Genomic DNA, 24,730 nt, shown 5'->3' on the forward strand with positions numbered 1-24,730 from the left:
AGGGCAGTGTCACTGGCCCTCATATGTGGGATCCGAACCGGGGCCCTCTGGTGTCCCAAGCCAGTTCTTAACCATCGCGCCACTCGGCCGGCCCTCAGCTTTTTCCTGAGTTACTACTTTGTCACATGACCTAGGACTAGTTGATCCCAGGCCCCAGAATTCACAGTGGCTGAGTCCCTGGGCAGGACCTGTGGTGTCAGAGATGCCTTTTGAAGAAAAGAAGAGCATGGCTGCCAACACCCTGAATCTGAGATGCTGGGCAGGGAGGGCAAGTATGGGCTTGGTGCCCAATGAGGATGGCTAGGGTGGTGACTGGACAGAGAAATGACAGTGGGGCCCTCGGACCAGCACTTGGAAGTGGGAGGCTAGGAGGAAGGACTGGTATAATCGTGGAGACCACAAAAGTGAATTTCATCTACTTCATGAAATTTCATCTACTTTGTCTCCTTCCATCTCTGGTGCCAATCACAAGGCCATTAGACCCAGTTGGAACCAGCTCACCTCAAATCCTCTCACGGGGGAGCTTGGCTTGTAGGTGATGTTGTTACACATGAGTACATGCTGGTCATTCTTGCTCTCAGAACATTGTGCATTCTTTGAAATAAATAGCTCAACGGCCTTTATACTTAGATGAACTGCAGAGCCTCCCTGGGCAACAGTTGTCGTATTTCTTCAGTAGTAGGGGATAAATTTCATGTCAACACAAGAGAAGCTGATGGCAAACTCCAGATTAAGCAAATTATGCATTTTATGTTCAGACAGATCTGTGGTAGAAGGCCACAGCTAATGAGAAAAAGGGCCCTTCTCTTCACTGCTTTTATGTACTCTAAATCTCCAAAATATAAGATAGTTAACTTGGACTAAGTGTTTAGGCTTTTCTATATAGCCTTATAGAAATGCTGAGTTCAGGCCTCATTGTCAATTCAGATACTTCTGTTAATTGAGGATCAATTGTTTGGACACAGCAATTTTGAAGTGAGAGTCCTACATCTATATGAAAACATTTAAAATGCATTTAAAGAAAAATAAAGGGCCACTTTTAAAAGCATGTGTAAACAGCAAATAAAATGATATAAATAGGTCCACTAAAAGGAGATTCCAACAGACAGAATATTTCCATGATGAGTATGGAGTGGATTCCAAAAATTACCATGTGGCAATCACATTCCCCGAAGGACAAGAGTAGTACTGACTCAGAAAAATGTCCCCTGTGGCAGTAGCACTTACATACGAGTATAGAGAATCTTCTTATGTGTCAGTATCTACTTATTTGTTTTTAAAAAATCAAATTTTATTCATCTCATCAGAGTTTAAAAATAATGCATTAAAAATGTTATCTAATGAAGAAATTAGTATTATGCTAAATGCTCAGTGTCTGATTCTGAAATATTGTACCACATAGGTTGGTGTTTCACAGAGTTTGGTTCAAATCAAGGCCATCTGATCAGAATCATTTAAGTCGGCAAACTTCTATAAAGGGCTGGGCCAGATAATAAATATTTTAGGCTTTGCCATATGGTCTCTGTTGCAACAGCTCACTTCTGCTCAAGGTTGTAGTGTGAAAACAGTTATAGGTGATTCATAAATGAATTACTGTGGCTAATGTGCCAATAAAACTTTATTTACACAAAAACAGGTTGTGTGCTGGATATGGCCCACAGGCCATAGTTTGTGAACACCTAACTTAGAGCAGTGTTTTTCTTTTTCTTTTTTTACCTGAAACCCACAGTAGGAAATACATATGACATCAAATTCAGCACAGATACACACACACACACACACACACACACACACACACACAGAGAGTCTCACAAAACATAACTTGCCCTTTGTACCAGGAATGCACTCTGCTAATCTCTCTTCTGCTCTCCTCTCCTATTTAGTTCTATAAATGTTAATCCTGACCATACTAATGATTCATCACCTACAGATCAAAAACCAGTCATTGATTGTTAAAACACCTATCCCTGCTGCTCTGCCAGTTACAGCTCCTCACCTAGGATATTGCAGAGTGACCCCAAACAACTAGTTTTGTTTTTAAAAAGATCCCCCCAGCTGATTCTTGTGCATACCAGGGTTAAAAGCTCCTGTCTGGTATATCAAATGGAATTGTGCACTGAACTAAAATTAAATGTATGCCAACAATTATTTTCTGTAAAACTTTCCCACATTTTCAAAGGGGGCTCTCAGGTTCTCATTTTGGTTTGCTTCGATTTATGCATGATTTAGGGCTTTTTTTTTCTTTTCCTCTTATGTCACTTTTAATTTCCAGTATCATGATAGAAGAAAAGAAAGAAGAAAATGGAGTTCAAGCATTGTTACATTTGTAATCAATGCGGTCACTAGGACACATACTGAAAGGATAAGTGATTGACATGAAGTTATTTGAAGGGAATATTTTGACCTTATTTGTCTTTTGTTAGAATTGTATTAAACATCTTCAATTTTGCCATGTAATTGAAAGTGTTCTTTATGTTGTATGATTAATATTCCATTCACTTGGTTTGTTATAGGGATTCTAAGTTATTTTTCCTTTCTCTGACAAATTCTTATGGATGTGTTCGAATATCTTGAATTGGACTCTACCTTTCTTAGCTTTACCTCTGGCTATAATGATGTTAGAAGCTAAATTCTATTTGGGGTAAAATAAGTGTTATTTTATTCAACTAATGCACACCGTTAATCTGCCACAGATGGCCACTGTAATTACAATGAGTTAAGTCTTTTACCAGGCTTAAGATCACATACTGTTTGCCCCCAAGTTTGACACTTCATTCTCTAACTCTACTTTCAAGAATTTTTCTCACTCTTGGCTGAAATTTTGTGGCTGCTGCCTGTCGATTCAGCATTTATTTCCTTTGTTTGCTGTAGTACGACAGAGCTGGAATTGGACGTTCCTCAGAGGCCTCAAGCTCTGACATCTCCTTCCTTCCTTTTCTTCGATTAGAGTTGCATGGGGATGATAATGATGACTTGGAGAAAGAAGGAATTTCTTGGAGTTAGCAGGAATTCTGGAGGGAGCCTGAGCCAGCCTTGTCTGTAAGACAGATTAACTGGCCTCCTCCCTACCCTTTCAGCCAGGGCTGTTTTCCATTCCAGAATGATCATAAAGCTGGCCAAGACCTGTCCCAGGCTGTGTGGATGGGGGCACTAGGCGCACGGCAATTCCAATTAGCAGTCTAATTTTATCTTGGCTTCTGGCCAGAGGGCTTCATCTCACAGCACATTTCAAACACCAGAGCAAACGGTCAAGTGGGTTACCATGGACTTATCTTGGCTTGCCCTAGAGGTTATGGTCAATTACGTTTGAGGGCCGTTTTCAAGCAAGACAGAATCAGGAATTGGAATGGAGGTTGGAACCAAACATGTGTTTTTATCCCGACTGGGAAATGCTTATCAAAATAGTTCTTAGTTATCAAGTAAGCACAAAGTGCCTGGAAATGACGTTCCCAGTGAAGGGAAATGGCCCAGCTGTGCTTTTTTTGGCTTTCTCTCATCTGCTCAACAGGAAAAATATTAATCAATGGAAAAAATGCTCCCTGTCTGTTAATTTAACACGTGAGTTTTAGATAGTGTGGGAAATAGTAATACCTAATGTTTTTATATCACAATTTTATTACATGGATTGCAAAGAACTTTTTAGAAAATGGTTTTTACTTAAGCCACACATTTGCGCCTGTAGAGATGTTTTACTTTCTTGATGGCACAGCTGAAAAACTGAGGTAGAGTTCCAGGGTGCCCTGCAGCCTTACAGTAATTGTGTGTGATAGTCAAGGGAAGAGGTCTGATGACCCTCTGTAACTTACCACCAGGCAACACCTTTTTCCCCATCAGCAGGGAAGCAATTCGCAATTCAGTGTTTCCTCATAAAACAAATTAGCAACACTTCTCCAAGGAGATAAAGAATATCTAAGACAAAAGTCCTATAACTGGGATTTCCATATTTCAATATCTCGCTCTGCCTACTTTTTGAACTTTTATTGAAGGACGACTTACGTCCAACAAAATGCACACATCAGAAGGGTCCAGCCTGATGCATTTTCACGAAGCGAACCCACCCATGTAACCATCTCCATGCTTCTGTTCAAGGTGATGAGGCTTCGCAAGCTGGCTCAGCAGATTGCAAACTGCAAACAATGCATTGAGCGGTCGGCATCACTCATCTCCCAAGCGGAACACTCTCTCAAGGAGAATGACCATGCGCGGTTCCTACAGACTGCTAAGAATATCACTGAGAGGTGAGTGCAGGGGCTGCTGGGAAGTTCTCAGCTGCTGGGCTCCTGTGTCGGGTGTGATTGGTTGGCCTTGCCCTCGCTTTGCTTTTGTTTTCATTTTCAAGGCTGAGTACCAGAGAGAATAGGTGCTTTGACTTGCTTTGTTCCAGCCGAGGATGCTTCCCTTTGACATGTCAGAGCCTCTTCAGCAGCAGCCTGGAGTTCAAGGCCTTTGAAACAAGAGTCTGCCAGTTAGGAAGAATAAAATCAGCCTGCTTTTAGGGGAGGAAAGCTTATGATGTCACAAAAACAGCATGTATTGTGACTCTCAGACCTGATCTTATCATACACTTGATAGCAAAGAATCAAAAAGAAGGCAAAAACATAAAAGGGACTCTTTTCTTCTATCTCGGGCTCATCTACTAAAGGAAAATGGTCCAGGTGTTGTTCTCTTTCAGACCTGTTTTTATCTAGTTGAGAAGCTTCACCTTTCCTGAAAAGGTCAAGGCCAACTAATGTGGGAGAGAAAGGACCAAACTGTCAACTTCACCTCCTTTTTTAAAAATACCCTTTATTCTAGGATAGGGAACAGAAAAATGATGTTATTTGAATGGTCAGCCCGGAGGTAAAACTGCCAAGGTGAGTGCTCCTTTAGTACCCACACTTGATTGGCATACAAATTACTGGTCTTCACTGATACAGACACCTATAGCAATTCAGGTGGAGCCAAAGATAGGCACCTAACACCACCTAAATGACATCTCCAGTCAATGCCAATGGCCTTGACTTTTTGTCTTCAGAGTCAGTGCCCCTTATCCAAAGGAATAATAGAAGCCTATAGGCCCCAGACAGCTCATTCATGCTGGGCTTTCTCCTAGAGCAGGAGTCTGCAAACTTTTTCTGGAAAGGACCAAAGAGTAAATATTTTCAATTTTGCCAATTATAAGGTCTCAGTCACAACTACTCAACTCTACCATTGTAGCTCTACAACAGCCTATATAGATGATACAGAAACAAATGAACATGGCTGTGTTCCAGAAAAACCATTTGCAAACAAACAGGCAGGAGGCCAGATTTGGCCCATGGGCCATACTTTGCCAACCCCTGGCCTAAGAGAAAAAGTACAATCTTAGGACTTGAACTTCATCAAGGAAGGAGAAAGAAAACTAACATTTATTGAGTGCTTGCTTGTATTGGACACTGTGCTAATTCTCAAAATACTGCATAGATGTAGGCATTGATATTTTCATTTTCACTGTTCTTTGAATGAGAGTAGTATGCAGTATTTTTACAACTCTGGTCTAGTATCCAACCAGCTTCATTGTGTTATTTCTTATATTTGAAAAAATTTCCTTCTACGACTGGTTAGATACTTATCTCCTCCATGACACATAGATAAGAGCTGGTTACCATCCCTTTTATATCCTTAAAATGATCTCCCACTTCTGTAAGTGAAGTCATTTTCTTTCCTCATGACTCTTAGTTTCCAAGTATTTAATTGTCTTCGCTGCTCTCATCTGGACTGTATCCTATTGCTTCATATTCATCCGAAAGCTAAAAATTACAGACAGCACTAGTACTCTAGTATACCCTGGACATTCTACGAGACAACGTTTACACTTATGTCATGGTTTCCGACTGGGATCCAAGAGTACTTTTCTCCTACTATAAATCATGAGATGTCCAGATGAAGTGGCTACTATGAGCTGCATTTTTTTCATCATTCCCTAAAAATTCGATCATGTATAACAATGAAAAAATTCCCACTTAGCAAGAGGAGAGAATGTGGCCCCATAACAGTTAAGATAGAACATTCTGAAAGAAGACCTACATTTGCAGTATAACACAAACGCATGAATGCCCACATGTGCTCTCCCTCAGATCTAGTGGGTCACATCTAGCCCCATTCACCTCTACCTATAACAAGCCCGTCTCACCAAGAATGGAAACATGACTAATTTCTCTTTCTACAAATGCATTGGATAGTATAGTATGTTCTCAGGCCTCACTAATGTATAGTTCTTGGTGCGATGGCCTACACATTTTTATGAAATTACATTACAGAAACAAAACTCTTCACTAAATCCAAGCATAAGTTGACCTACTACTTATGAGAAATCAAAAATTAAAATCACTTTTAGTAGCAAATTATCTGCGTCAAGAGGATGGTAAAAGAAAAATTCCCTCTGAACAGGATCCATTTTTAGAGCTCCACAAAATGACTCCTCTGTCCCTCACCAAAACATGCAATTCAAGGATCCATCAGACTTTCCCAGAATACAAAGCCAAGAACTCCAGTTGTCAGCTCTGGAAAGATTTCGCTTGATTCCAAGCATTAAAGCACATCTGATGAATGGTTTTTGAGGTGTGCTCTGAAGGGTGGTAATTGGTATTAAAACAAGATTCCAGAGCCAAATGCATTTGGAAAATTCTGAGCTGACCAAAGTAAACCACATTGTGTTTCTGTGAGACCTCACCAGGCTTTCCCATGATGATGTACACTGTCTACCGCCCACCTGAGAGAGTCCCATTTAAGTGCCATTGGCAGGGCTCAGGCAGGGGCGGAGGATATTAGGTGGGCAGGGTTGGCTGTTTAGCAGAAACCCTGTGAGCAGTACAGCTCTAGACTTATCCACCTTCTGGAAAACTGACCCCATTTGCTGCTAGCAACTGTCATGGAGATTAGGGGCATCAAACTAGAAATAGAAAGAGGGAGTAATGTGCAGCTCACCCTCTTGAGCCTCAAACTGAGACACAATGCCGTTATTTGCCCCAATATGTTGAGAGCTCAGTACACACACACTCCAGCATGCGCGCACTCGTGCACAAACACACACACACCACCGACATGAGTGTGAATGCAAGGAATTGAGAAAGTGTCATAACACCGATGGCCCAGGTGGATTTTGGCAACTTATCTGAAAGGCCAGAAGATGGGTAACAAGGATTTGGGGAATAAAAACATGGCCTAAAATGTTGAATTTGGCAGATCTCCCCTTGCCTGTCACTCCAATTAAGAATTTGAAATTGTAGCCAAAGATAAATATCTTTCCGTCAAAAAATGTGTTGGTGTTAAAAGCTGCAGTAATCTCCATAGAGTCTTGCTGTCAGTCTCTGCCTCCCAGGCTTAGGAACTTTCGTCCTTTCCATTCCCACTCCACAAAGTTCCCGCCATCAAAATGGCAGGCATTTTTAACAGTGTCGCTTGACTAAGGCATGTTTTATTTAATTGTTGGTGGGCCATGGAGAGACTTGGGAATTCAATCTCTTTTGGATGAGCCTGAACAGAGGCTTCTGCCACTGGACGGAGGGAGTGCTAAAGCAAGCTTATCTGTTCAGAGCAGTCAAGACCTGTGCCGCGTGTGCACGGCAAAGAAATGCAATCGAAAGTTAGGCGCTTGTGGGCCGGCCGAGGGCGCAATGGTTAAGAACTGGCTTGGGACGCCAGAGGGCCCCAGTTCGGATCCCACATATGAGGGCCAGTGACACTGCCCTCCACAGCTAAGATGCTGAACAACAGCTCAACCTGGAGCTGGGCTGCCGTGAGTCGCCAGCAACAGCGTAGGCTGCAGCCCCCACTACAGTGGGTTGCCATGGGCTACCGTGTGTAGCCAGCAGCCGCAGTGAGCGGCCAGCAGCCGCCGTGAGTGACCGTCCATAAGCCAGCGACTGATCTGCCTCGCCCGGGAAGAGTGCAATGATGGTGCCAACTTGGGCCAGTGAAGCAACGTCCTCCACAACTAGACAGAAGAACAAAAGGACAACAACTTGTCTGTTCCCCTTCCCCCATTCCCCAGCGCTGTTTCCTTCCCCCTAATTCCCCAATAAAAAAAAACTTTAAAAAAAAAGAAAACAGAAAGTTAGGCGCTTGTTCCAGAGTAACTCATTGCAATTCTCTGACTGGACATTATGGAACAGAATTGATTGGTGTTTCACTTGGATATTTTTATTTGAGGCGTTCACATAGCACTCTGGCATTTCTTTTAACTTTTCTGCATTGATGCAAATATTTTAGGCTCTTCAGTACATGGTATACTTTAAGGGTTTAGGAAATATTTGTTGAATAATCCTAGGATCGTTCTGAGTTTTAAGGAGTTGTTGTATTTGTGGGTCATAAGGAAAGCATTTTTTAAGTACAATTCCACCATCAGTGAAAAATGCCTAGCAACCATCCCTTTATCCATCAGTTTAAATTGGCAGTTGTTAGTCATGATAATTAGCCCAATTCCTTGGGGTGCAATATTTAGCCAACAGAATCACAACTCTTCTATTCATTGTTTCTTGGGGAAAGGGTCAGGTGGTGAATCTAGATTCTCCACTCTCATTCAAACACTTGAAACTTCTCTTTCCAGACTTTCTGCCTCTTTAAACTTTAATCTATGGATCCCAATATTATTCCGATTATTATACTGTTAATTATCCTCTCTACTTTCTCTCCTATACAGCACTGAAAATGCGCCAGAAATGGCCATTATAGAAACTTTAAGGATTTTGAGCATTTCACAGGTGTAAGTTTTTTATTGAGGTAAAATTCGCATAACATAAAATTAACCATTTTAATGTATACAACTCAGTGGCATTCAGCACATTCACAATGTTGTGTAATGACTACCTCTATCTAGTTCCAAAAGATTTTCATCACCCCGCACCCATTATGCAGTCACTCTCCATTGCCCTCTCCCCGAGCCCCAGTCTGTCTCTAGGAATTTGCCTATTCTGGACAGTTCATACAAATAGATCATAAAATGTGTGGCCTTTTGTGTCTGTCTTCTTTCACATAGCATAAGGCATTCAAGGTTCATTCACGTAGCATGTACCAATGCTTCTTCATTCCTGTTCATAGATGAATATTCCATTGTACAGATATACCCCCAAGTGTAATTTTTGTAGCCAGGATATATTATCTTTATAAAATCCAAAGAGCCATAGGAAGTGCAAGAGGAGATATATCTCTTGGCATAACCAGGTTTCACATTTTTCTAGATTTAATGGAATAGTACAGAGCTAGAATACTCCTCCTGGTTGCTGCCAGCTAGCTTTGTGGCCTTGTAAAAATGAGCATCAATGCCCTTAATTAGAAAATAAGCAACTAGAGCTAGAGCTAAATCATTTCAAAGTTATTTCCTTGCTCAGAAATTCCCAATGGCCTACACAGTACCCTACACATAGTAAGTCCTTGGTAGTGTTTACTGAACTTAACGAAATATGAAAATAAACAAGATTATAAGTCTAGCCTAGTTTGATATGCTCAGAAATGCCACAGTTTTCTTGTTTTTAAGATAATCACTTGCACTTTTTAATTAATCAAAATGTTCTCCTATTAATAACTGAACTTTCAAATTAATTCGAGAGTCTATAGCAAGAGATTGCTCCTTACCAGTACCTTGTGTTATGGTTTATAAATGACAACTCTAACTAGCAACCCTAAATGAAGAGGAGAAATGGTGCATCCATTGGGAGGATTTGTGAGAAAGCTTATGAATATTTTCCATGGCATCTGCTGGGAATATGGTGCAAGAAAATGAATACAAGGAGAATGAAAACAAGCCAGACACAACTCCTTTTTTAATGTTTATTTTAGAGAGAGGCTAGTAATTGATTAAACTAATCCAATATCTGGAAACATTCTTTTTTAATCTTCACTTTGCCTTTTATGCAGTTCGGAGTTTTGGAGGCTCCTCTTTGAAGTGGAGCAGGGTGGAGTCTGAAAGGAACAAACAGTTTCCCAGACAGATGTGTGAAGAAATGCCTGGAGCTATGTGCTTCTCGCTTGGGTTAGATGTGATGGGGCCAGGCTGTTAAATACACAGCAACATGAAATATGAATATTCTTTCGCCTCCGTGGGGAATTTTTTTCCAATAGTAAAAGGGAAGAGGGAAGCCATTCTGCTGTTTTTCCAATCCCTTTGCCTTTTCTTTAAGCTCGAATTCATTTGCATTGTGTTGCTGTGGTGTGCTACTCTGACATTCTTTTTAAGCTCATGTGTAAAAACAGCACTGATTTTTTGATGATCTTTGTTTTCTTTGTATGGTTTTATTCCTATGCAGGTATGCTGAAAGCCATCTTGACATTTCTAAAAAGTTGTTTTGTTTAAATTACAGAGTCTCCATGGCAACTGCTTCATCCCAGGTCCTAATTCCTGAAATCAACCTCAACGACACATTTGATACTTTTGCCTTAGATTTTTCCCGAGAGAAGAAATTGCTCGAATGTCTGGATTATCTTACAGGTATTGTCTTTTGTGTTTCCTTTGATATTGTGTATATTCAGTGATACAAATACTTTGCCACCAGATCAATTTCATAAAAGCCAGAGATGTCGGCTTCTGATTTAGGAATGGAGTCTAATATCCCTGTAAATATTGTCTGGCACTCTTTTGCTTCAACCAAAATAACACAGCCCAGGACTAAATTGGGGGCACAGGAAAAAAGAGTATCTGGATCATTAAAAGCATACTTACTACCATTCCCCCTCACTCTCAGAGTGTGGGTAACACAAATAATAGCTCTGTTGGCCATCAGGCAGACACATAGGGCAGCGTGGCTCTTTTCCATTTCATGTCACCAAGGCATCTGAGTCTCACAGTGCCTTGGCAGAGAAAAAAATGGCAGCTAACTTTGACTGGGTGTGTACCCTGCTCCGGGTCTTTGTATTTGTAACCTTGTTTAATCTTCACAATTTCAAACTGAGGTAAAGTATTATAATCCTCATTTTGCAAATGATGAAGGTCATCCATCTTGCTGGATGGAGGTCAGATACCTAGGGAGTGGCAGAAGTACAGACCTGAGCCAAGCCCTTTTGTCTCAGATCTGCACAGACTCCAAAGACCTCTGCTCTTTCTAGTAAAAGACTGAATTTCATCTTGGCAAAGGTCACCATGGCAAACATCCCCAAAATCACATTTGAATTCCTGGTGCCATGTTTTAATCCTGTGCTTTTTGATAGGCATTTTTTTGAGGGGTGGGGGGAGGGAGCCAAGCTTAAAAAACAAAAACAACAGTGATAAAAGAAAACCTTGGGCTACTCCTATTTCTAACCATGCTTCCAAATTTTTCTTTGCTGATAACCTCGAAAGTGGGAACCGAAATCATTTGCTGGTAGAATGTGGACTGTTTATATGACCTTATTTGTGTTAGCCAAAGCCACCGGTGCCTGTGACTTCAGGAAGGCGCCATATATACAGTGAAGCCAGATGTGCACTGAATTTAGGACTTGTAGTCCTCAAGAGACCACATCCCTAACTGAGCACAGCATCAGCTTCTCAGCTCGAATTCTTTGTGTGTGTGTTTGTGCAAGAGTGGTTGGGATAGGTGGAGCAAGAGAGAGAGGGAGCATTGTGTGCTGTTTGTTTTTATAGTTTGTAGATAGAAAGCAAGGAGTTCTATATTCAGGGAGCATTGTATACCCAGAAGCTCAGTTTTCTTTTTCTTTGCAAGGACACAAGGTACTGTTTTTAGCCTTTCTGTATTAACAAGAGAGGCAAGTCATCCCCCAAACTTATCTTATGTAATTCTTCTTTCAAGCTATACAAGTCCTACTAAGGAGGAAAGAAATTTACTCACAAAGCATTCACCATGAAGAACCAAACTTATTCTCAAATATTTATGAATATACTGCCCTCCTTTTTAAGCTCTTAACTCTGAGATTTATCTACATTAACACAACCCAATAGCACTTTCTGCGATAATACAAACATTCTGTATCTGTACTCTCCAATATGGTAGCTGCTAGCCACATACAGCTATGGAAAACTTGACATGTGGCTAGTGAGTTTTTATTTTTGTTTAACTTTGATTAAATGTAATTGAAATTTAAAGAGCCACATAGTGGTTCGTGGCTACTGTATCAGACAGTGCAGGTCTAGACTTTTTCTGACTGAACTGCTTTTTTATGATGGTACCCTTTTAAAAATCTTTTTCCTTATATCATTTGGGAAGGAGAATGGTTGCAACAACAGAAAAGCCAATGAGCAGTGACTAAACCCATGAAGGCGTGTTGATATCATGAAACAGGAGAACAGAGGCATGTGATCCAGGGGTGGGCAATGGGACAGTGATGACTCAGACCCCAGGGACTTTCTCTTTTTCTACTCTGCCATGTTCATTGTGTTGCCTTTGGGCCACATGATCACGACATGACTACACCACCTCCAAACATTATACTCAAGTTATAGACAAAAGGAGAGGGGCAGAGGGGAAATGGTGACAGAGAGCTGTCAGCCAAGTTTGTCTTTGTTTATCAGGAAAACAAAAGGCTTGCTCCAAAGACCCATCTAGCAAACTTCCACTTGTGTCTTCTGGGCCAGATCCATGTCACAAGGTCATGCCCAAGGGCAGAAAAGACTGAAAAAAAATGTTTGGCTGGGCACGTGGCCATTCTGTACAAAGTTGGTGTCTTGTTGACAGGAATATGTCCTCCCACCCCATTTCCCAATAATTGTTTAATGGTATTTCAATGATGTATGTCCATTCTCATCTCCATGTGGAGGCCGAAGTACTGATTAAAGGGGAAATTGCAAAAGTAGTTTGCACTGACTGGTAACGTGAACACCATACATCATCCCGATGGCTGTTTATGCCAAACTATAGACCATATGGGGTACCTGCTATTATGCCTTCTTAGCTGTCAACCTCAAATACAAATTTGACCCATTTCTAGACATAACATCGATCCTGGCCATAACATACGATGCTTGGCTGATATTGCCAAGTCCAAATAGTTTATCAGACATTTGTAAGCAGGAAATGAACTGTTTGTGGAGTATTAGACCACCAATCCGTGTGTCCTATTTATGACAGAGGCAAGAAAATAACAATTCTGGTACTCATTCCATGAATATTGAAATTGGCAGCATGCTGCTGTTCTCATTTACAGTAAATTGTGTATTGACTTTTCAGGACAAACCCATTGGGTTTATAATCAAAACAGGGTTAGCCTGCCTGGCTGTAAAAACGAGATTTTTTTTCCCTATGACATGCCGCTAAGTGGTATGTCAAGTTAATAACCTGGAGAGGTGACATTTCTCCCCTGATTGCAGCTACTGCCATGTGTCTCACAGCTACTTGCCTATTTTGAACCTAAGTTTTCTTTATATTTAATAATATATTGCAATACATAAAGAACAAAATCTTTCCACAATGATTGATGCAGAAATAATTCAATGAACTATTTAGATGATGGGAGAAGAAGTGTTTCTCCACTGATCCATGCAGGATGACCCCACACTAACGGGGACCACACAGAAAATAAGCATGTTTTACGATGCAGCTGGGCCTCCCCCACGGAATGCATCTCCTGCTTGGTGTCACTGATTCATCCACATCCAAGTCAGCACATGACACTAAATCTTGCATGTGGCTACTTCAGGAGGCAGATGTATAAATACATATTCCAGAAAGAATTCTCTGAGGGCTCTGTAGAGACCCCCTATTACAATGCACAACTTAATGCAGTGCCTGCCACATGTAGGTATTCAATAACCAATAGACAAAGTGGGGCTAATTGACCTTATACAACAGACACAAAAGTGACTTGCTTCGTATGATACTTATCCTGCCTATATGTTTTCAGGTGGCAAAGGGAAGGATACTAAAATAATCAGAGTTTTAAGGTTACCATTTTCATAAGCTTTCCCCCTCTTTGGGTTTGTTTAGGACTCATGAATCCTAATCAAAGTTTAAAGCAGGAAGGAGCTCTGCAATAGTGTAGGCAAATGTTGTTACTAACCTGTAGAATACAGATATGTTTCTCCTTTTGAAGTTAGGTTCTGGTGAGCAGAGAGTGGAAATAAAGGCCTGGATCGATTTTCTAAACCCAAGGGTTGGCAAACTTTGACTGTAAAGGGCCAGGTGGTAGATCTTTAGGCTGTGCAGGACATACGGTCACAACTACTCAGCTCTGCTGTTGTACAAAAGCAGTCAATGACAGTACATAAATGAATGAGCCTGGCTGTGTTCCAATAAAACTTTATTTACAAAAAGAGGCAGTGGGCCAGATTTGGCCCAGAGCCATAGCTTGCCAGGCCCTGATCAAAAGTATTATTGCTAGTGCAAAGCACTCACTGCCTCGTCTTTCTCTTGCTCGCAAACTGTTCTCATAAAACCGGTTACTGAAATCAATCCAATAGAAATCAACTTAAAATCATTGTTTTGGTAGGATTTAGACTTCCCTGCTCTAGAATGTGTTCAAGACATAAAACAGCAGCTTCTCCAGCAATAAAGTTAACCAAATGCCAGGGAATCATGTTTTCCTTGGGGAAGGAAAATGGACTTCTTAGATATGATGGGTTGTTAATCATGTTCTTCTTAATTTGAAATATTACCTACAAATTGAAAAATGAGAAGAAAATAAGGCCATGCTAATATTTTTTATAAGGCATCAAAACATCTAATGAAAGAAAAATTTCGAACAGTTATTTGGCTGATTTATCATGGGATTAAAAAAAAACAGAATTTTTCCAATTGGGTGCAATTTAAAATTAAAAAAATTTATGGCATCATGTAGCTCACTGATTGGCAGACTTTGGCTTACAGGCCACCTCGCGCCCTCACTTGTTTTCGTAAATAAGGTTTGACTGGAACCTGGCCATGTCCATTTGAGTACAAATTGTCTCTGGCTGCTTTCATGATGCCAAGGCAGAGTTAAGTTGTTGCAATGGAGCCCACAAAGCCTAAAATATTTACCATCTAGCCCTTTACCAAAAAGGCTTGCCATCCCCTCAATGTGGATGAAATACAAAAGTTTATCATGTTTACTTTTTGTTTAACATGTTTCCTTTCATGGAAGAGAGAGTATTATTTGTTTAACCTCCTAAATATGCTTTCAGGATAAATAGAGATAAGTCCATACTGGCAGGCTGAAGTCACACTACCCGTCAAAAATCACAGTGATAACAAGCCAACCAAATGTTGTTTGGATTGGGATCACCACCTCTAGGATAGTAGTCCTCATGGACCTGTTTAGAAAGGCCTGCTTTGACTGTCAAACATCTCTGAAATGTATGCCAGAGGTGTCTGCTTTTTTGTTGATGAACATTCTTGATGCCCACAGCTCCCAACCCTCCTACAATTAGAGAAGAGCTCTGCACGGCTTCCTATGACACCATCACTGTTCACTGGACCTCTGATGATGAATTCAGTGTGGTGTCCTACGAGCTCCAGTACACCATATTCACCGGACAAGCCAATGTTGTTAGTGAGTATGGCACACCCTATCTGTTTCTCTGTCTGGTGACTATTTTCAGATAGAAATTCATTTCTGAACTTAAACATTAAGAGAAAACAAGGAAGGAAATAATGCATAATATTTATTGGTTTGTCCTTTCTATCCAAGAAGATGATAGTACTCACTTGTACTATACTAGTAAAAATAAGTGGCCAAATAGTGATGAAAATTAATGATCCTTAGCAAACCATGTAAATGAATCTTACAAACATATTGCTAAGAGATAGAAGCAAGAAACAAAAGAATGTATATGGTATGAGTCCATTTATATATTCATCACTTAAAGATAAAAATAAACTTTCATTTATAGATGCATACATAGATGTAAAAACTGTAAGTAAAAGTCAGGATGATGGCTACCTCTGGGATGGGAGGGAGTGGCACCATCGGGAAGAAGTATATGGTGGTTCATGGGGTTAACACTTTTTGGGTAGGAGTTACATGGTCTAGTCATTGTATCTACATTTAATTTTCTGTACTTTTCTGAGTGTTATTTCACAATTTTTTAAAAAAGGATTTAATAAAATGAATAGCCAAAGAACACCAAATACATGGTCCCATTCAGAGATGAGCAGGGCCATCATTTAGAATGTTAGTAATTGGCCCGTGCCGGAGAAGAATTTCAGACCTTACTTGAAACACAGAGAGGCCCGTCTCTCGCTGGGTCCCATGAGCTATTTGGTATCAGAGACAATGCAATGATCTCAAATAGCAGCAGTAGCTGGCCATAGAGATGGTAACAGAGAAAGCACTCCTCTCTATCCCTAGAGTTCTTTAAATTCAGTTGAGTAAATGGCACAGGACCAGTTTAAATGGCTTTTCAAGGAAGCAAGTTTGAAACTTATTTAGCAAATGAAAATATGTCAAAGTAGAACAGAATAGAATGGCAGTCACTTTTCAACAAAGAAATGTTTTCAATAAATCCATATCAATGTGCTTTTATTGTATTAACCTTTTATCTCTTAACTACACTGTTCTTTCGTAGCACAAGTAAATTTGAGGCACGTGGTGCTTAAAATAGAAATTTGATTTAGGATTAATTTTTAAAAATGTGCAGAAAGACCCTGCTTCTAAGTGACTAAAGTTTAAATGACCCATACCAACAAATAGTTCCCCCTGCCTTCCTTATATCCCCTTTTGCCAGCTTCCCCTCCCCAACACCCTGCCCTCCTGCACCCCAATTGGCCTGCCTTGGAAGCTTTTATTAAAATCTTACCATTTTCCAAGAATGTGTAATTTTGGATTGAAAGGAGGAAAAAAGGGAAACATTGAGAACAGCTTTGGTAAGCTGCCTGAGTAGGTAGGAAATGTAGAGGGGGCAGAAATGGTGGGTGCAACAAAAAGGTCTTGGGGGAAGTGATGGTTAAAGTAAGTCTTGAAAGAGAGTGGGTAAATATCAGCAAGTTAGGGGGATACCACACAGCTATGTCACCATAAGCAAACTTATAGAGATGCAATGGCAGGGCATATTGAGAGAGTTCATCTAATTCAAGAAGACACATGCTCTTAATCATCAGTCACTTCATCCCAATCCACAGATGAGCTAGACCATGGAGGTCCACCCAGGCCACACCACATTTGGATTTTACCCTGTGGGCTTGGGAGTCTTGCAGAGCAGTAGTGTGACCATATGTACAATTAGTAGCTGACTCCGGCCGCACTGTGGAGGATGGAATAATACAGGGCAAGGCTAGAAGCAGAGACATGAACTAGGAGATTCGTAGTAATTCACAGAGGCAAAGATAGCCAGGACCTGCAAATGGCACTAGAATGGAGAAGGAAAGGAGAGGATAATGCCAGAACACCTTCTCTACCTCTGGCCCATAGCCCCAGGAAACATCATTACTGTCCTCAGATATTTGAAGTGCTGTGGGGGCAAGTCTGAGAAGCACAGGAACAGCCATGGTTAGGTAGCATTTCGCCCTCCTTCCAGGATTTTGGATCCTTCTGGTGTCATTTCTTATCCCCAGTTCTACATGCCCTGCTACAACTCATGAAGAAGTACTAATTCTCTGAAATCTTTCATTTTATTATAGAAGTAATGCACAAATACTAATGATGTATAAAATGTACACAGTGAAAATTGGATGTTTTTAATATACCAGCCACCTGGGTTCCAGAGTTACCCACTGCACCAATTCCATTTCTCATGCACCTCTCCTGATAGTCTATTTATAGTCACAGATACACATACACTCACACACACATGTATACATTTTTAGGAGCACAAAAGGTAGCATTGCCATACACAATTCTTTACATTGCTTTTTTTCACTGAATGTCATACTGAGAGACTATTCTATTTTAGCACAAATAAAGAACTACTTCATTCCTTTTTGAGGCAGTATAGTATCCTATTGTAAGGATATACCTTAATTTATTTATCTTATCTTCTATTGATGTGTATTTAGTTTGTTTCCAGTCTTTTGCCCTTATAAACTATGCCTCAGTGAGCATACTTGAATATCTCTTCTTTCACACATGGAGAATTACATCTATAAATTGATCTCTGGAGATGGAATTGTTAGGACAGAGATTATTTGCACTTTAATTTTGGTTGACATTGCCAAATTTCCCTTCAGAGCGGTGACATGATTTTTAAATGCATTTTTCCAGCTGTATGAGCTTATATTTCACAGATCTAGGATACATATACCATAAACTTACCATGAAGTTAAAGTCTAGCAAGATTTTCAAACCTCAATTATGCTTTACCACAAACCTGAAATACAAATTATAATCACTAATATCATACTAAATAGTCACTCCTTCACTCAAAATTATCAATTGAGGGCAATTTTGCCCCCAGAGAATATTTGATAATGTCTGGAGACAGTTTTGGTTCTCAAAACTGAGGGGAGGAGGTGCTACTACATCTAGTGGGGTAGAGAGTAGGGATGATGGGAAATATCCCACAATGCACAGGAACGTCACACACACACGCACACACAACAGAGAATTATCTGCCCCAAAATGTCAGTAGTGCTGAGGTTGAGAAACCCTGATTTAGAGCAAGGTTAAACAAATAGCATTTACATGATTACATTCTAAATACTGAGAATATAACTGAACACACTAACACACACATTACTATACTATGTAGCATAGAAGGAACAATACAACAAAAAGAAGCAAGTATAATTAATTTCTTTTTGCTTCACTTAAGGAATTACTTCCTCAGTGTTGTGGGATGGATATTACTAGCATACTGGGTAAACGGAACCAGATTTTATCAAACATTCATTTGAAAAAGATGAAATTCAAAAGATGGTCAGAAATTGCAAAGCAGTCAGAGAAAAGGAGAGCATGAAGGTCTGAGAAGATCACGTACAAAAATGGAGGGATGAGGGCCGGCCGAGTGGCTCAATTGGTTAAGAGCTTGCTCAAGAGTGTGAGCTCTGAGCAACAGCGGTTCGATGCCCTGCCCGAGCTGAGCTGTTGCTGAGCTGCCAACAGGTGGCAGGATGGCTCCGATGGGAAAAAAAAAACAACACAACAAAAATGGAGGGATGATTCATTGTAAAAAGTGAACTGGGATCAATAAGCATTGTGTCAGACTCAAAAAAAAGAGAGATGGTTTCTGAAAACACACAGAGGAATGAAAGAAGCAACACCTGTTGTTGAGTGAATAATGTAACCAGAAAAAGAAACATTTGGAGTCATTTTATATCTAAAGGATGCTTCTTGGCCCACATAAGTCATGTTATATTTCTCTGAAATAATTTTTGCTTGGTTCAGGAAAAATTATATCAGCTGCTATGTAAGAAATTCGCCAAAACTTAGCCACTTAAAACAACACCCATTTATTATTTCACAGTTTCCATGGGTCAAGGTTCTGGGCAGTTTAACTGGGTCCTCTTCTTAGGGTCCATAAGGCTGAAGTCAAGGTATTGACTGGGCCACATTTTCATCTGGAGGCCCAGTTAATGAAGAATCCACTTCCTAGCTCCCTCAGGTCATTGTCAAAATTTATTTCATTATGGCTATGGAATTCACAGCAGCTCACTCTTCAAGTCTTTCCTTCACCTCTAAACCCTCCTTTAAAGGGCTCACCTGATTAGGTCAGACCCACCCAGAATAATCTCCCTTTTGATTAACTCAAAGTCAACTGATTAGGGACCTTAGTTACACCTGAATACTCCCTTCACTTTGGCCATATAATGTAATATCACAGGAATGATAAAGATAATAAGACCTTTGTCCTTTGCCATATTCTGTTAGAAGCAAGTCACAGGTCCTATCTACACTCAAGGAGAGGGGATTACACAAAGTTATGAATAGTATGGAGTGGGAATCATGGGGGCCACCCAAGTGTGATTCCACCGCATATGGTTATCTCTCCTGAAATTTCTTGAACCAAATAATCATGGGAATTTGGACAGTACATATAGCCTTGGCCTGGACTGGTGGGCCCTGTCTCAGTTGGCTTTTGCCAAATAGCCAACAACCACAGAACCTAAGTAACATAGAACAGTAAACATTTATTGTTTGTGCATCTGGAATCAGCTAGGGGTCAGCAAGGAGGTCTTGCTGATCTTGGTTAGGCTCCCTCACACATCAGGCTGATAACTGGGGTGACTCGACTGCGGCACAGCTCTCTCCTGCAATCAAGCTCAAGAATGTTCTGGTGATCGCAGAGGTGAAGGAGGAAGGGCAGGCCCAGTTGCACACCTGCTTTTTAAGCCCCTGTCTTTGTCATGTTAGCTGACATGCCATTGACCAAGCAAGTCCAAGAATGAGCCCAGAGTTAGAATGACAGAGCCTGCAAGGTTACATGGCAAAGGGAGTGGATACAGGGAGGAGTAAGGAAGTGGAGCCAGAACCCTAACTGAATACCAGCTCTTCACCCCAACACCCCAATTAAGAAGGATATCTATTGCTTGAAACTTAGAGTTTCTCAGCTGGCTAAATGTGACTAACTTGACTTCCATGCAGTAGGCATGGAAAATAATACCAAAACAAGATTCAAAAATGCAATAGATGAGAAAGGGCCATGCCTACAGAAATCTAACTACAGTAACACTGCTGAGCATAATGAACTCAGAACTTTATGCTGGCTGATTCCAGAGAAGGTGTTTTGTTCTCGGAAAACAGTTGCTACAGGAAAATAAATGCAAATGGCTTAATGGAGATTATGGACTTGCCTTATTTAATGCACAGGTGCCAGAAAGGCCCATTCTCCCAGGACGGATGGAAAACAGTAAAACTGCAGGTGCTCATCTAATTGGGGTGCTCTTGTCAGCCTGTTAGCATCGGGATTTGTTCATCTCCTTAATGTCCATTAAACCAATGCAGTAATGTCCTGATACCTACAGGATCAAATTGCAACAAGGAAAGAATTTAGATGAAAAGGTAACTGAGATGCAAGCATTTTCAAATTATTTTCTTCTTCAATATTATACATATTTGTAGTGACTGAGGGAGACCGGGATTTGAATCCCAACTTCGGACATCACTAGCTGTGTAATTTTGGGCAAATTATTTAATGTCCTCTGAATCTGTTTTCTCATCTATACGGAGAGGTAATGTTTTAACCTCCCATAGTTAAGATGTCAAAAGTAAAGGCCTTAGCACTGTGTTTGCTGCAGTGGTCGCACATAGATATGGAAAGTTATTATTCCTACAAAAATAAATGCAGACCATACTCACCCTGTTGCATTTTTTAAAGGCTGATATTTTTTGTCATATGATAAAGGTCAATCGTGTAATTTGCCAGGATTATCTACATGATAGCATTTTACACAATCTTCATGCGAAAGGCCTTCCTTGAATGTTGTTTGTCCATCTGTCCTGTCATTTGGAGGAATAGCCCTTGCAGATCTTATATTGAAGGACAAGATCTACTAGTTTAACTCTACTGCAAATTAGAAGAGAAAATGCTCAAACACTGGCTGTCGCTCTTTATGCCACTAGGAAATCTACTGTCTCTAGTTCATGGTTCCTTCACTTGTCACAATAAATTCTAGTTAATTGCCCTCAACTGACTTTAGTGAAAGAGAATTACATCTATAGAGCCTTTTAATTTTAGAAAAAGGTTCCCCATAATCAAATTCATACATTCAAATGGCAAGATTAACAACATTACTAGTTTTTTCTTTTTCATTTTTATTAACACTCATGATTATAGATGTTAATGAATTTCTTTTTAACAAATAGATATGTATTTAGTTTTACAATGTTGTTTCATGTTTTTTTCTTTCTGAAACTACTTTTAACACGTCATTTAAAATCTTAAATTGGGGCCTTGTACCAGCAGCCTATTTTTATTGTCAGCAAAAGTCAAAAGATTCATTTCTTCAAGCCTTCATGGCAAAGAATTATCTGTATGTAATTTATTTTAGTCATTTTGAAAACATTCATGAATGTTCTTAGACATATACTTTTTTATAGATAAAAAGGAAAAGAATGTTCACTCCTGGCCAATTTGTTAGACAAAGGATGTTAGAAGCTGGTGTGCAGCCTCTCCAAAGGGTGTCCATGTTGTACAATGTTTTACACATAATGTTTTACGGCGAGATGACAGTTGTTATGCAAGGCCATGAAATCCCAAATGTAATTAGGATCTTGTAATGAGCAGCATTATGTAGGGAAATGCTTCTGACCCATTGTGAATGAGAAAAAAAGTGTACAAAATTGAAAAACTCAATTAAGTTTCATTATGGACTAATTATCTTCCAAGTTCCATTGTTGTTTTAATACTTCAAGCTGAATTGGAGAAGGTGAATGTTGGACTACCCTCAGAGATGATTGAAAACTAATTTGGAGAAAAGTGAAGTTTCAGTCAGGATAGTTAGTGGGTGTTTCATAAAGAGATGAATAAAACCTGGTCAATAGTCCCGACACAGTGGGATATCGAGGCAGAAAAGTCTGCGTTTGGCGCCATATGCAAGAAGTTAAGTGGTGCTGGCGCAAGACCAACATTAGCAACGCAATAATGATGTACTCCAAGGCACCCCACTTACTCCAGCCCCCAAAAGAAAATGGTTGATGTTGCTTTCTTGGCATTTTTAATCAACTCCTCAATTATTACCCTGGCAACAGTAATAATATAAAGTTAAGCCTAAACAGTAATAGTTGTTAGTATTCATGAAAGTAGATTGTCCCCATGTAAAGCCATCCAATGAAATTTTACTACTTCATAAACATTTTGTTCTCTTAATATTCAAGGAAAAAATTAGTGGCCTCTTCAAACTAATCAGGATAGTCAGGGTCCCTTTTTTGTCTGGAAAATGTTCCTGAAACATGAAGTCTTTTTTGTTGGGTTAAGACTTTGGATTGTAGGCCAAGTTGTAGTTTGCACAATTCCAGACATCTGCTTTATGATGTTGCTGAAAGCATTCCCCCACCACATTAAATCCAGCTTTGGGGTTGTACAGTGATGTAAAGTTTATTGAAACATTTTTACATTTGCTTTCTTTGACCACAATAGTCATTTTACTGTAACATATGCAATTAAACAGGAACAGTGTAAACACAGTGACATTGATCGGATTATCATTGATTCTACTGAATGCTGTTATTGTTTTCATTCATGCCTGACTGCTGTTGACAAAGATCTAGGAATATGAGTGGATTATCCTAGGTGATAGAAAAGCTCACTGTTTTTGTTTTGTTACTACTGTAATATTATTAAATACCTAAAGTGAGTTATAGGATTCTTGGGGCTCAGAGTTCAAAATAACCCTTCTTTTTGGTTGTTTTGGCTGGGGCACTATCCAGAAGTACTGAGTTTATTACAGCCACGTTCAAGAAGGTAAGGAGATATGCAGTAGGGGGAGCCCCGTGTTACTAAACTATTTGTGGACGTTTTCCTGGGTCTCACACAAGTGACAAATTGTAGGAAAACAGAGAGCTAAGAGTTGGGGAAACTGGGGATAGAGTGGGGGGTGGTTGGTGCCTTAGTTGCTCTGCTCTATCTCCAAACATGAACACACACACACACACACACACACAAACACATAAACACAACCTCTTCTATGAGTCACATTATTTCCTTGCTTTATGCTGGCTTTGTCATCTGGCAGCCCTCCTGGTGAAAATGTTTCCGGGTAAAAATGTAAAGAGGTGATAGGAAATTCCCAAAGTCGTATAGGTTTTAAAGACTCACGGAAGTGCGTCTGAAAATACTGTGCACCCAAAATACAAATATTATGAGGTGAATTTTCCTAGCTGACAAAATACTTTTAAGCTCTTATCAACTGTGAGACTACTATGAACAATGTTTAACTCAAAAGTTGGAGCAAGTATTTAGGATTCAAAGACAGACTTCATGGGGTGTGACTACCTTGAAATGCTATGCAAATATTTGTGGATTGGTATGGATATACATACGTGAACTTTCTACAGAAATGTTTTATTAGATTCTCAAAGAGGTGAGAGGAAAGAAAGATTAAGGGACTGCTTCTTAAGAGTATGGTAAGGTATAAGTTGCCTCAAGATCAAAAGAACTAACCCTTTGACTTGCAAATCCACTGAAAGGGAAGGAGGGGGAAGTGAGTTTAGAGCCCCTCCGGAAGTGGAGGGCCTGGCCTCTACCAAGAACTGGTGAAGGAAATTCACCAGAGTCAGGAAACTTCATGACAGCCCAGTCACCAGGGAGCTGGGGAAAAGTTCTATTCCAGTGGAGATTGATGGGTAAGAGAAGAGAGTTGGGCCCAATACCAAAGAGATGTTTTCAGCATCAGCCAGCTGCAAAACAAAACAGGTTTCCTGCATGTTCTTCCAAGCATCATAAATTCTCAGCCTGCTCCCCAACCCACATCCTGCAGAATGTAGCCAGAGTAGCAGCCCCACTCTACTCTGAAACCAGCCACGCTAGTGATGCAGCTGATCAAAATCCCTATTGACGCTTTTCTAAGACCCATGCTGGGCCCTGAGCTTCTCCAGGGTTTTCTTTGGAATATGTCTCCTAAATCAGATAACTACGGCCATACTAATACTGAATCACAAACAACACTGATGATCATTTTCTTAGCTCGCCTGTCTGAAGTTGGTGTGGAGTTGGCCAGTCTCTGCTGGCCTCACTCCTTCACTGACTGGGCGTTATCTGGGCAGTAGATCTGTTCCCTGTGTCTTTTATCTTGTTGGGATGAGCAGACTATCCAGGGAATGTTCTCCCCATGGCAATGGCAGAGGCAGAAGGGGGCAACAGGAGCTCTCAAGGCCTTGGAATGCCTACTCTTACAACTGGCACCTTGTCATTTTTTTTAAAGATTTTTATTGGGGAATTGGGGGGATGGGAACAGTGCTGGGGAATTGGGGGGAAGGGGAACAGACAAGTTGCTGTCCTTTT

The 24,730-nt window shown here is 40.3% G+C and overlaps 1 protein-coding gene across 7 annotated transcripts in view; it reads left to right on the forward strand.

Moving 5' to 3' along the window:
• The window catches only part of MID1 (midline 1), a 332,661-nt gene that overhangs the window by 295,856 nt on the left and 12,075 nt on the right, over positions 1–24,730 (forward strand). For all 7 annotated transcript variants that reach the window (XM_019651230.1, XM_019651228.1, XM_019651229.1 and 4 more), the window contains exons 5-7: positions 4,090–4,238; positions 10,317–10,444; positions 15,265–15,408. In XM_019651230.1, coding sequence (XP_019506775.1) covers positions 4,090–4,238; positions 10,317–10,444; positions 15,265–15,408 — 421 coding nt within the window. The remainder of the gene's footprint in view (positions 1–4,089; positions 4,239–10,316; positions 10,445–15,264; positions 15,409–24,730) is intronic.

This window comes from Hipposideros armiger, unplaced genomic scaffold, assembly GCF_001890085.2.
Source record: "Hipposideros armiger isolate ML-2016 unplaced genomic scaffold, ASM189008v1 scaffold_155, whole genome shotgun sequence".
NCBI classification, from domain to species: domain Eukaryota; kingdom Metazoa; phylum Chordata; class Mammalia; order Chiroptera; family Hipposideridae; genus Hipposideros; species Hipposideros armiger.